Source organism: Poeciliopsis prolifica, unplaced genomic scaffold (genome assembly GCF_027474105.1).
Source record: "Poeciliopsis prolifica strain line A6 unplaced genomic scaffold, Auburn_PproV2 SCAFFOLD036, whole genome shotgun sequence".
Classification (NCBI taxonomy): domain Eukaryota; kingdom Metazoa; phylum Chordata; class Actinopteri; order Cyprinodontiformes; family Poeciliidae; genus Poeciliopsis; species Poeciliopsis prolifica.
The window spans coordinates 2,470,131-2,483,802 of record NW_026562411.1 but is presented as its reverse complement, the minus strand read 5'-3'; the positions used below and the strand labels follow the sequence as shown (position 1 = coordinate 2,483,802).

General features: G+C 39.2%; 1 protein-coding gene across 1 annotated transcript in view; it reads left to right on the top strand.

Moving 5' to 3' along the window:
• The window catches only part of dnah7 (dynein, axonemal, heavy chain 7), an 80,118-nt gene that overhangs the window by 14,185 nt on the left and 52,261 nt on the right, over positions 1-13,672 (top strand). Inside the window, exons 20-30 of the mRNA XM_055052797.1 lie at positions 600-793; positions 3,075-3,414; positions 4,255-4,467; positions 4,544-4,653; positions 5,109-5,277; positions 6,679-6,781; positions 7,465-7,592; positions 8,579-8,791; positions 9,683-9,781; positions 10,262-10,510; positions 11,224-11,373. Of these exons, the coding sequence (XP_054908772.1) occupies positions 600-793; positions 3,075-3,414; positions 4,255-4,467; positions 4,544-4,653; positions 5,109-5,277; positions 6,679-6,781; positions 7,465-7,592; positions 8,579-8,791; positions 9,683-9,781; positions 10,262-10,510; positions 11,224-11,373 (1,968 nt within the window). The remainder of the gene's footprint in view (positions 1-599; positions 794-3,074; positions 3,415-4,254; positions 4,468-4,543; positions 4,654-5,108; positions 5,278-6,678; positions 6,782-7,464; positions 7,593-8,578; positions 8,792-9,682; positions 9,782-10,261; positions 10,511-11,223; positions 11,374-13,672) is intronic.

The following is a 13,672-nucleotide window of genomic DNA, read 5'->3' as shown; positions in this document are numbered from 1 at the left end:
AAATAAAAGAAAAACAAACATATTTTTAATGAGAAATAAGATTCTGATGTAACCAACTGAGTTTGTGCAGTTTTTTTCTTGGAAATATAAAGTCCTGCATCTGTTAAAAGTATACCTTCACAACATTAATCATTTAATGTGTTTTTTGTTGCTGTTATTTTTCATGTTGGAGTTCTCATAAAATTACTACATCATCCTCCTAATATTATGACTGAACTGTAGTAGTATTTTAACTTTATTCTTGTAATAAAAAATAAATAAAACCTTGCATCCTGGCTGCTTCTTGTGGGGCTGACCTGAATTCAAAGTCCAAATTAATAGAAGTTGTAAAACATGCGTGTCAAATTAGATGGCTGCCCTGGATGCACTAACATTTATTTTTAGTAAAAAAAAAAAAAAAAATCTAAATTTTTCAAAATATAAATCTTGAAAAAATCAAAGAAATTGATCAAATCTGAAAATGCACTGTAAAAACTCCTGTTTCTGCTTCTTGTCGACCTGAATCCTTAGACCTGCAACATAAAATCCTTTAAATTTCACCCTGAAACTTTACCGTCTGAAGTTAATTAAAGTTGTGGTCACTGCTGTTTCTGTTGCAGGACAAACACGTTTTGGCTGTGGTGGAGTTTGAGAAAATGCTGGAGAAGCTGAAACATTCAAACGAGTTCCTGGAAAGTATCCTCAAAGGCCTGAATAACTACCTGGAGAAGAAACGTCTCTTTTTCCCTCGGTTTTTCTTCCTGTCCAATGAGGAACTTCTGGAGATCCTCTCAGAGACCAAAGACCCCACAAGGTGACCTGTTGTAGCTTTAATGTTATCAATGACATCAATCTAGGTGTGTAGGCAGACTAATCCTGCCTGAAAGTGACCTATAATGCTTCCCTGAACAGGTTAGGAGACGTCTATGGTCTATACAAAACATTCGTTAAATTGTTTTTGCACAAAATCATTCTTAGTTAATGAGATTTTGGCTGTTTTAGGGCATCTTTTCACCTTAAATTCAAATAAGCTGCTGCTGACTGCGCCCCCTGACTCAGTGTTTACACTCGCACATTGAAATGGCTATGAACAAATGTGGAATTATGCAACCGCTCATCTTCGAAAAACATTAGTGGAGCCTCCTGCACAACCAATAAGAATGCAGCAAGTGGTTTTTGGATGCTAAGTCAACAACAAAACTCTTGTCTTTTCTAGCAGCCATTGTACAGTGCAAACAGCAGTAAAACCAGCTTACCAAATGGACTGGAGCTCAGCTGGCATTGCTAAGTAACCGCTGGAATGTAACTTAACGATCAGGAAGTTTTTGAAATGACTCATTTTCTAGACACCCAAAAAATAGTTTGGTGGGTTTTTTTCCTATACTTGGGCTGTTTGTAAAAGCAATAGAGGCCAAAGGAAGTGCAAAAACTAATGAACTTTGACCTCGTCTGAGTTTTGTAGAGCTCTAACGCAGGGCTTGGTGTTAGCCTACTTCCAGTTGTCAGTCGGGTTTTATTTAGGATATTTCCCAGTTTGACAAGTCTGTTAGTGAGGAGAGCTCTGCATGCAAAAACACAAAATCTTACCAAGTATTTTAGTTTCTAGTACTTATAGTTTACTACAAAAAAGACAAAACTAACTTACAAATAACTTTTCAGCAAGAAATAGCGATCTGTTTTTCCCATAAATGAAACAATCTACCAGCGGAGCCAGTAATCTTTTGTAATTGTTACGAAATGATTTAATTAAAACTAGCTTTTGTTTCTTACCGTCAAATTAATTGCCAGTTAGTTTTGTCTTGTTTCGGGAGTGTTAAGATATTTGCACTAGAAACTCGATGGAGCTGAACAGTGAAGATCATAAAACTGAACCAAACAGATGCGGTTAACCAAAAAGTAATTCTGTTTTTCACATAGTACCATATTTGTGAAATAGCTTTCACCTTTAATAAATTAAATTCTAATTGAAAAAGCAGCTTTTTGTATTTATTTTGGTTATTTTTATTAGGATGATCTAAGTTGCAGAAAAAATCGAAGCAAAACCTGAATTCAAAGGTGTGTAGCTGGAAACACGGCACGTTATGAAACCTCCTCTATCTCCATAATGCTTCTCCATAAACTCTCCACAATAATCCACGCTTATCTAATTTCACAGAGGAATTCCATTTGGTAGATTGTGATTCCAAACAAAAGATGCTTTAACCTTTCATACGCTCCGTGCTATTTCAATTTTCGCTTCCTTTTCACTCTGCAGTCCCTCAATCTCTGTGCAACTGGCAGGAATTTTTCATTATGTCAGCGCGGACACAAAGCCAGCAGTCCGCTCTGTAAGACGTGGATTTCTGCCGTTTGTGTCGCACACAGATGGTGGTTAATATTAGAGACACTGTATTATTTTTAGACGGATGTTTGTTGGTTTGGTCACAGGCTGCAGTTTTGTACCATCAGTGTTCTACAAACTCCTGCAACACAAACAGTGATGTAAATTATTTTTAAAAAAGCAGAGAAATATGTTAAGTTTAGGGGGGTTTAACACCTGGTAACCCAGAAATGGGTGTTAAAATTGCACATTTGTTGCTTTTTTAATATAGTTGTTGTGGTTCTGCACTTGGACCTTTTGAAAAAACCTGTTCACACTGAAAAAACACCAAATCTTTATTTTATTTTTGGCCTGTTTTCTGATGCAAATATTTGAGGACACTTGAAATAAAACAAAATTAATTCAGAAGCAACTTTTCCTGCAGCAGATAATCAGCAGATAATTTTACCGAATTTTTTTAGTGTACTTCCTATAAGTAAGACAAACCAATTTATAAAGAAGTTTTTATTTCAAGTGTAATAAGATATTTGCCATATACAAAATAGACCAAAAACATAAGATTTTGTGTTTTTGCAGTGTAACACCTGATTTTGTGTAATTTTCTAATTTCACTTTATTTATTTTTCTTCTGCTGATGTTTCAGTTTGTTTAACTAAGTTAAACTATGATCATTACAATGCCAATAACGGATTGTTATGAGTGTCTGTGTCTGTGATGGCCGGTGATGTTGCTCTCACCCATCACCCTCTCTGTGTTGTCATGCTTCCTGTACCAGAGTGCAGCCCCATCTGAAGAAGTGCTTTGAAGGCATTGCCAGCGTTGTGTTCACTGAGATTCTGGACATAACCCACATGATGAGCAGCGAGGGAGAAACGGTGCAACTCCTGGACGTCATCTCCACCTCCAAAACCAGGGGCCAGGTGGAGAAATGGCTGCTGGAGCTGGAGAACGGCATGATCGTGTCCCTGCAGAAGGTTATTGGAGACGCAATCTCGGCCTACTCAAACGAGAAGAGGACCGACTGGGTCCGCGCCTGGCCGGGTCAGACGGTGCTGTGTGTCTCACAGGTCTACTGGACCAAAGACATCCACGATGCTCTGGCTTTAGGACCGGAGGTGATCCGCTCCGTTCTGCCTTTGCTCCCAACTGTTAGCTTCAGGTTTACCTGTGGTGGGCACTGCTAGCTAGAAGGTTAGCTGCGATAGCTTTAAAGGTGACCAATTATGCTTCCTTGAAAAGGTTAGAGTAAATCCATAGGCGATACAGAACATGTTCATTACATTTTTCTTCACATAATTATTCTTAGATCATTTTATTTTAGCTGCTTTAGGACGTCTAGTCACTTTAAATCCTAAAAAGTTGCTGCTTGCCATGTCCTCTAAATCAATGTTTGCACTCACCTGTGAAAATGGCTGCATACGAACTTGCAATTACATAACCGTACATCTTTGAAAAGCAGAAGTGGAGCATCCTGCACATGTGTAAACACTTGTCTTTTCCAGCAGCCCTTGTACAGCACATACAGCTGACCAAAAGTGCTGGAGGTCCCCTTGGGTTGCTAGGTAATGGGTGAAACTCTGCTGGGGTTGCAGAACAAAAATGACCCAACCATCCGAGACCGAGGCCGGCGTTCGGATAATTTGATGGTGCAGTGTGAAAGAAAACCACAGCAGCTGAAAATGTAACAAATGTTTAAACTTTGGTCCCGAATGGAATAGAATCAATGGGACTACAAGGACTAAGGGCAAAATGACAAATTAGCTGCGCTAATAGCACACTAGCTTATGCCCAGCACTGCTGATATGGTTGAATTTAACTCTATTAGTTATAAACTCTGCCTATGTTGTAGTGTGTAGATGGAGCAACACAACGTTAACATGAGTTAACGTCGTGTTGTGATCATTCTTCCTTCGTGAATCTGTCTTGGTGACGTTTTTCCTGCTGCCGCCGCCCAGGCCCTGGAGGCCTACCTGCAGCAGAACAACAGGCAGATCGACGACATCGTGGCTCTGGTCCGGGGGAAGCTGTCCAAACAGAACCGGGTGACCCTGGGAGCCCTGGTGGTGCTGGACGTCCACGCCCGCGACGTTCTGGCCACGCTGGTGCAGAAAGGCGTGCGTGACGAAAATGACTTTGAGTGGCTGAGCCAGCTGCGGTACTACTGGGTGGTACGTTAAGCACAGCTGGGGCTTTCTGATTGGCTCCTGGGAGAAACTCAGTGGTTCCGATTTCCAATCTGTGCAGGAGAATAACCTTTACACCAAGATGATCAACGCTGGTTTACCGTATGGCTACGAATATCTGGGCAACACACCAAGGCTGGTCATTACTCCACTGACTGACCGCTGCTACCGGTAAAAATAGATCAGGAAAACGTTTTTAACGCAGTGTTAGGGCCACGCTAAGAAATAAAAAAATTAGAATACAGTCACATTATTTTCAAAATGTGACTTTATTCTTTTATTATTTCAACTTTATTCTCATAATATTCTTATATTATTATGACTTTATTGCCTGAATGTTATTTATGTACTTATTTCCTAATTTAATTATTAACTTATTTATGTTTTAGGATTTTGTCGTGATCTTAATTTGACAGTAGATTGACATGAAGGTGTTTTATGTGAAAGGAGGAAGGACATGTAAGGTCCACGTTGAGTTCTAGACGTCTTGCTTCGCGTTTCTTCTTTCGGCCCCAACACTCCGTCGTCCTGCATGACTATTTACCTGAAATCACATAAAAAAATAAGCTTCCAAATCCCAGCAGTCAGCTGGAAATGTTGTTTTACTGATCTGTGGTGATTTTCAGCACGCTGTTTGGCGCCCTCCACCTCCATCTGGGTGGGGCCCCTGAGGGCCCCGCAGGCACAGGGAAAACAGAAACCACCAAGGACTTGGCCAAAGCTGTGGCGAAGCAGTGTGTGGTTTTCAACTGCTCTGACGGACTGGACTACATCGCGCTGGGAAAGTTCTTCAAAGTCAGTACATCCCCTTATGATTTCTCTCACTTCCTGCCAAAAAACAGCTGGAGGTTTTTTTGTTTACTTTTTTTAAACTCTTGTTCGGCTTTTAGAAGCAGTAGAAACCAAATCGAAAGAACAAAAACGCCCCAATGTGAATGTTTCAGAGTAGATCCTCTCTAAAGAGAGGATCTGTGTCTTACAACACAGTGTTTACATTTATGCCTGTCCCTGTTGCCAGACAGCATGTCTCTTGTTGGGCCCGCCCATAGCGATGCATAGGCAGCATGCATTGTATGGCACAAATATCGCCCTATCAGAAACAAACTCTGTCGATTGACACGCATAGCTGCTCCAGTAAAATATTTTTGAAATTTCACGAGGGTGAAGGCAGAGCAATAGCATTAGCCTTTTACCTTAGATAAGGTATTAGCTATTTCTCTTACATATTAGCCATGTTTAGTATACTGAATGCAGTAAGTCAATTACAGAGAACATGCTAGTGACAGTATTCACGCTAACATTAGCATTTTGGCTCACTTTAGCTCATACATTATTTTTAACATACTGAATGTTTCAAGTCCATGTTAGTCAACATGCTTGTGATTCTCCACAGGCTACTTTGTGATTTTTTAGCTAAGCTTAGCATGGATGCTAATGTTTAGCATCAGAACGCTGGGTCCAAACCGACGGGCACACTTTGGCCGCCCCGGTTAAATTTCTTCAGTAATTTTCTAGTTTTTACTTTGTTACCTTTGGATGATTATTCAGGATTCCAAACATTATGAACACAGGCAGAAGATCTAAAAGTTATACTCAGGTAAAAGTAGCACTACTTCAACATATTTTTACTCAAAAGTAGAGAAATTACTCAATTAAGAGTAAAGAAATTGATTTGGAAATGTATTTTTCTTTTTATTTATATTAATTATTGTCATTCTAGTAAAAAAAAAAAATACCAACATTTTCACTTAACTTTATATTCTGATTATATCATTTTAAATTATCAAATAATTGATCATTTGATCAGCTACTCGGTACTTGGTTAAACTTTTTTACTCTTGAGTTACTTCTTGGACGGCTCTGTCTTACTTTTACTTGAGTAAAAATAAGTTAAAGTCGAGCTTCTCTTACCTGGGTATAATGTTTTGGTAACCTCTGGTGTGGGCAGAGATATCAAATTCAAAAATACATCCGAAAAGCGCATCAACATGAGAATATCTTCTTTTATGCCGTGTTTGTTTTCAGTTTGCTCCTAATGCATCCTTCGATCCGTCTCACCTTGATTTACTGCGCAAAGGTGCATCTTTCCGCTCTCATCACCTGATAAATAAAAAATGTCTTTAAAAATTCAGACCTGATGTGTTCTGTTGTTGTTATTTTGTCTGTGTGTGTGTGTGTGTGTGTGTGTGTGTTCAGGGCCTGTTATCGTGCGGCGCCTGGGCCTGCTTTGATGAGTTTAACCGCATCGACCTGGAGGTTTTGTCTGTTGTGGCGCAGCAGATTCTCACCATCCAAAGAGGTTCGTTCTCAAAACTCGGCTTCACTTTCCCGTCTGACGCTGAAGGAAACTGGCAGTGGACCAGAAAACAAAGGCATGGCAAAGATTCAGGAGTGAAAAAGTAAAAAAAAAAAAAAAGAATCGGTTTTAAACTACAAAGAAAGGCAACTGTTAGGAAAAATCTCCTCTGCTGAGTCTGCTTTGGGTTTTTGATCATTTCAGAGCTGCTGCAGCTGCTTTTTAAATGTTCATTAATGTTTTATTTACTCTGAGTTCTCTAACCTTACAATTCTTACAACCATCTACATTCTGCATGTTTTTATCCTTTAGAGGCAAGTTTTTATTTTTGATTTGACAAGTTTCAGTTTCGTAAAAGTATGCAGAAATATGCAGACATTTTTAATAAAGTGAAAGAATTGTTTTTTTTTTCACACGAATCACATTATTAAAGTTAAATAATCTCAGAAAACAAACAATTATCTTTTACCTGGATGACTTGCTAATGGTGCTCAGTGATTTCCTAAATCCCTTATTTTAGTGTAGTTTAACTTAGTTTAGCTTAGTTTTGTTTTTAGTGTTTCACGGTTTTGGCAGAGAAAACACGTTTGGACTTTATGTTTCAGTAGTGTTCCAGGTATTTTGTGTTGACATTTGCAGCATGTTGGGTCAAACCGTCCCTCCGTCTGATTGGTGCGTTTGTGCAGGGATCGCTGCTCACTCTGACATGCTGATGTTTGAGGGGACGGAGCTGAAACTGGACCCGTCCTGCGCCGTCTTCATCACCATGAATCCTGGCTATGCTGGACGCTCAGAGCTGCCAGACAACCTCAAGGTACAAAACACTCTGATTTCCAACTCTTAGCGATTAATAAGGTTGAGCTTATCAATCTGCTAGTGATCAATAGATAAGCTGAGTTTTATCTTCTGTCAGGAGGATCGACCATTTCTCATTACATAAAGAGTTAATTTTTTCTAATTAAAAAAACACAAAATTAAATTTTAACATTATTTTGTGTTTGAAATTTTACATATTGACTGAATAAACAAAAATCTTTGTTTTTATCACGTGGACATTTATTAATTTGTTTTTACATCATTTTGTGCTACTGTAGAAAAACAAAAAGGAGGATATTTTGCATAACAATTGTAGAAGTTTGAGATTTATCTCCATAGTAAAAAACTTTGAAATTTCTGAGTTTTTTTAATTCTAGCAATTTTTTTCATTTTCTAGCAAATTAAAAAAATGCTGGAAAAAAACTTTTGAAAATATTTTGAGATTCTCCAAAATTTTCTAGACATAGAAAGATTTTTCTTGAGATCTTTCTGAGATTACTCTCAAATCTCTACATTTTTTGGTGTAAATTACTTCTTGTTTTCCATGTCCTGATACCCTGTTGTATGTTTTTGTCGTTATAAATCTGTTCTCTGTTATGGTTTGTGTTTTTCTGTCATTATCGTAAACCAGTAATTTTTGAATGAGAAGTTGAAACTGTAGCTTTGCTGAATAAAGCACCATTAACATAACTTAAGGAGCGATTTCAGTGTTAATATTTCTAAACGAACCGCATAAAATGTTGCTTGTTTGTTTCTGGCTGCGCCTCAGGATGACCAGCGACGCCCTCTGCTGGATGGAGGCCAAACTACAACTCTAAAAGAAGGTTTAAGCGGACCTTCGATTGGAACTAATTTAATCTAATGTTAATCTAACAAACCGTTAATCGATCACTTAGAGTAATTCAGTATCTGTCCTGCAGTGTCAGAATGTTGCTATGTTAAATCTGGACTCTTTCTGTAACCCGAACCGCCGCTTCTCTCCAGGCTCTGTTCAGGACGGTGGCCATGATGGTGCCGGATTACGCCATGATCGCGGAGATCGTGTTGTACTCCTGCGGTTTTGTGACGGCTCGGCCTCTTTCGGTGAAAATCGTGGCCACATATCGGCTGTGTTCGGAGCAGCTGTCCTCCCAGAGTCACTACGACTACGGCATGAGAGCCGTCAAATCGGTGCTGACCGCGGCCGGAAACCTGAAGGTGGGTTTATTAGCACAACATGAATTTTTTCTGTTTTAATTGAGCAAAATGACTAATACCGATGATCTTCCCGATAAATCTTAGTTTCAAGGTTTGTGTTAGAAATTTTTGTCTGTTAAGTTTTTCTTTTCTCTGAATTTATTTCATAATTATCCTATTTGTGTAATTTTTCTTCATTTTGGTCCTTTTGTGGAAGCAAATGCCCAAAAGGGCCTACAAAGTGGGCGGAGCCTAGAGACGTGAAGGCGGCGTGGCTAAGATTGGGACTGAGCGCAAAGGCTGTTGATACCTCAGTGGCTTTATTGCTACATTTAGCAACTTTTAAGACACCTTTAGTGACATTTTTTAAAAGACAATTGACTGCAGACAAATATCGAGATTAATTTCAGAAATTTTCTCGAGAAAAATGTGAAATTTTTGAGATTGAAGAATCAAAAATTTATGACAAAAACTCTTTGATATTCTTGAGAAAAAAAATCTTGTATTTTTCAGAGTATGAAAAGTAAAGAATTTTCTACCAATAATACTTTTAAAAATTCTATGGAATTTTTAAAAGTAAACATGGAAATTTCTACCTTTCAAAGATCGAAAATGTTTTACTTTTGGAAATTTTTCATGTTTTTGCCAGAAAGTTTTTTTTTTTTTTTTGCCGGTTCCCTTTGACTTTTCAAACTCAGAAATTAAATTTTTTTCCCAGAAATTTTTTGAGATTTTTCGGCGGGAATTTTCTCCCTCTTTTTTTCTGTAGCTTTAGTGTAATATTTGTAATATCACCATATTACAGAAACACTCAGTGTTCCTGTCTCGTTCTCCATTTCTCTGGTTTTGTTTTATTCCTTCCTTTGGTTCTCGCTGCTGTTTTTCTCATCCCGCTCCCTCCTTCCTCTGCAGCTGGCTTTCCCAGACGACAACGAAGACACTCTGCTGCTGAGATCCATCATCGACGTCAATCTGCCCAAATTCCTGTCCCACGATCTGCAGCTTTTTGAGGTTTGTTGAGCTCACAGTTCTCCTGATTAACGGAGAAGTTCCCTGTCAGTCCTGCTTTTCTCATCTTTAATCTCCATTCACGATGTCCGTCCATCATGATTTATCTCCCAATTGTTTCCTGGGATTCTTAACGAAGCCTTAAAAAAAGCCAAATGCTTCAGCAATAAGAAATAAAGGATTTATTTTTTTTATTTAAAAAATGAATTAAATTAGAGGCTTATCTGCATCTTTTAATATTTTTATGAAATTGCATAAAAAAGATTAAGTTGTTTGATGACAAATCTGAATTTGGCAAATTTTTACCGATTTATTGTCAAATAAGCGATTACTGAAAAAATCCTTAGTAGAGTTAACTTCAGAAAATGAACTCTGTTACCTTTACCTGTATGTTGCAGGAATGCCAATAATCGTCGTGTTTCTGACACAGTGTCGTGCTTCCTCCCATATTTAGTAACTAAATAACTGACCTTACCGTTGCAGGGTATCACCTCCGACCTCTTCCCGGGTGTGAAGCTCCCGGATCGAGACTACAACATTCTCCTGAGCGCCATCACAGAAAACTGCCACACCATGAACCTGCAGGTCACCGACTTCTTTGTGGAGAAAATCTTGCAGATCTATGAGATGATGATCGTGCGGCACGGCTTCATGGTGGTGGGCGAACCCTTCGGAGGGAAAACCTCGGCCTACCGCGTGCTGGCTGCAGCGCTTCAGGACATCTTTAACCAGGTGGGAGGCCGTCTGTGTCCAGGCCCCACAAGCATGAGGATCTTTTTCTATGGAAGACCATTAGGGCCACTAATTGTTTTGGGGGTTTTTTTCAGAATTTTGTCTTCAACCTTAGAATTCTGACTAAGAATTCATAGAAAAATTGTTATTTTGAGAAAAAAAATTTACTTTGATATTAAAGTTGAAATTCTGAGAAAAACACATCAGTTTTGAGATTCAAGTTGAAAAAGAGATTTCTGGGAAAAAGGCCAAATTTGGATAAAAGTAAGAACTTTAAGAACAAGGTCAAAATTATGAGAAAAAAATCAAAATTAAAGTTGGAATTCTGAGAAGAGTCAAAATTCTTCCATAATTTTTTTCAGCTTCCTAATTCTCATCCGAATTATTCCCAAACCTTCCTGTTGAGGTAAAGTTAAAACCCAGAGAGCTTTTTTTTTTTTATCACATCCTGTTTGGGAGGGCTGCTGTTATCGATCTCACAGACCAGAACCGGATCGCTGGATTCACACGGCGAGGAGGAAGATGTGGAGCTTCATCATCCTCCCTGTGGCTGAGTGCAGCTCTGCCCTCCTCCGTCTCTCGTTGTTTAGCAGCAGTTTGCTCCGTTTGGTGTTTTAGTTGCATATCGGTTCTGTTCCACTTTAGTGTCTGTAGCTGTTCCTCTTTCTGTTGGTTGGTTTTTCCATGTCTGTAAAAACTTCTCATCGCTTTAGGGGCTGATGGATGAGAACCAGGTCCAGATCACAGTCATCAACCCCAAATCTATCACCATGGGCCAGCTGTACGGCCAGTTTGACCCGGTTTCCCATGAGTGGTCTGATGGCATCCTGGCTGTCAGCTTCAGGGTCTTCGCCTCCTCCAAGGTAAAACCATCGCCTGTCATGTTAGCTGATACCTGCAGCCTCAGATATGAGGACAGCCAGCGGGAGTCAGCAGCAATCAATACCACAAAAACCTGGAGAATCAAAAACTATCAGTGGGAGGCACTGCTAATGAAAAAACTACCTCGCTAACCCTAAAGAGCTAATAGTAAACTTTGGCTCTGCTAATGCTAAAGTGCTACACCAACACTGTATCTATCAGAAGCTAATGCTAAAGCATTGCACAACACGGTATGAGCAACATGGAGATGTAGATATTATTAATTTGGTGAAGTGTGGCAAACCAAATGGAAATGTAAGAAAAAACCACAAACTCAAAACCACTTTTTTTAGTGGACGCAGACTCGTTGCCATAGCAACGGACACCAACACTGCTTCATGTTTCAGGATCTGACCTCAGAAATCATTCCAACTTTTCCCACACAAAGAACAGAACATTCAGTTTGTTTCCAGGCTTGATGTTTATTTCACGATTACTAATGAGTGATCGCCGTGACTAATGCTAGTGCTGCTATTAGCTAAGCTAACACAATAGTTGATTAGCAAATTTAAACTGGGATTTGTTGGTGTGAAGGTCACCTTTTTTTATTTTTAACTGAACCAAAACACACTGAATTCCACAGTGCATCTGCATATTAAGATTGTCATAGTCAGGCTAGCATGACTGAACTACTTCCCTCTCCCTTGCTTTTTAATTAAAATGTTTTCTTGGTATCTAGTTGTCATAGTGTAGATAGTTAGTATCACAGCACTTTTTCTTTTGTTCATCACATGCTTTTAACATTTAAGGCTTTATTTTGACAACTTCACAGCTACAACCAATGCTAGTAATGATTAGCAAGCAGCTTTTTGCCCTCCAGCTGGAATATGGGGGCGTGATCTTACGTGTGCAACGTCCTGCTGCAAGGCATTAGCTGATTGGCTGAGCTAAAGTTAGCATGTTTGCTCTGTTTTGATAGGACTCATTGATAACTCAATGTATAAATAAGAGAAATCTGTGTATGTAGCATCTTTCACAGATAAAACTCACAGAAGCATCAGTTTCAGTTGTTATTAAAGTCCTTAAATAAGTCAAATTTTTCTTTGCAAATTGCGCTTTGTTTCCATCTAAATCAGAAACACATGACAGTCAGTATTTACTTCTCCTCACAGACGGACTGAGGAAGCAGTTTCCCTGTTTTTTTCCGTGTGGTCAGCTGATGCCTGAAGGCAACGTTTTCTGGCGCTGAAACGCTCGGGCAGCGATTCCGCCTGGCACAGTTCAGTGGTGATGAAGGATCAGTCGATGCAGCACACAGTATGATTCCTTTATAATGAACACAGATCCTGAGCAGCGCCGCTGATGCGCAGCACCGCCTCCTCCACGTCAGAGCGGCACTTGTGGATGGATTATTGCTTAAAAGACTTGACATTTCAATTAAAAGCGAGCGGGAAGAACGGCCGTGCTGACGGCCGAACAATAGAAACATTTGGTTGTCTTGTTAAAATTTGATCTTTAATAACTGTTTCCAGATCTGCAGGCAGTTTGCAGACGCGCTGATGGAAAATCATTTTCTCGTCCTGTTCTTGAATTGTTTGCGAATGAACTTGTCAGCTCAAAAGAAATTTCTTTTATGAAGTTGTCATTTTCTTTCTTTGCAAATTGCTCTTTGCTTCAGGCAGGATTAGGAGAGACGATTCAACAAAAACAGTAAAAAAAAATTTTTTTTAGAAATGACAGGATTTCATAACTGATAACTGATTTTTTCTCTTTCTATTTGGAGTCAGAAGCAGCTATTTGGATTAAATTCCTCATGCACACATTTTTATTTTACTTATTTTCTCACAAGATCGTCATATTGCAACATAATCACGTCCCTGTGCTGCCCCAGATGGCGCCGGCGCTGCCCGGCCCATTTGTCTGCATGATAACGCATTAATTTAAGGTTCTGGAGGATCAACGACTCCAGTCAGCTTCCATTAAATCACCTGAGGTGTGTGTGTCTGTCCGTCACCTGGTTGACAATTCCCAGGAGCAGAAGCGAGTGTTTGGAAGTCTGAGGAAGAGAAGAGAAGAGAATGCAGTTCGTGGATAATGAAGGAAGTTGGACCGAAAACTACAACTCTAAACTGTGAATCAGCAACGACTTTATGGCTGAAAAATGTCACTTTCATCAAACTTAGAAATCTTCGACCACGTATTATGGCCATTCTAGATAGAAAAAAAACTGTTTTGAGATTAATTTTGGAAATGTTCAAGAGAAAAAAGAAAATCTCTGCGCTCAAAAAGTCCAAAAGATTT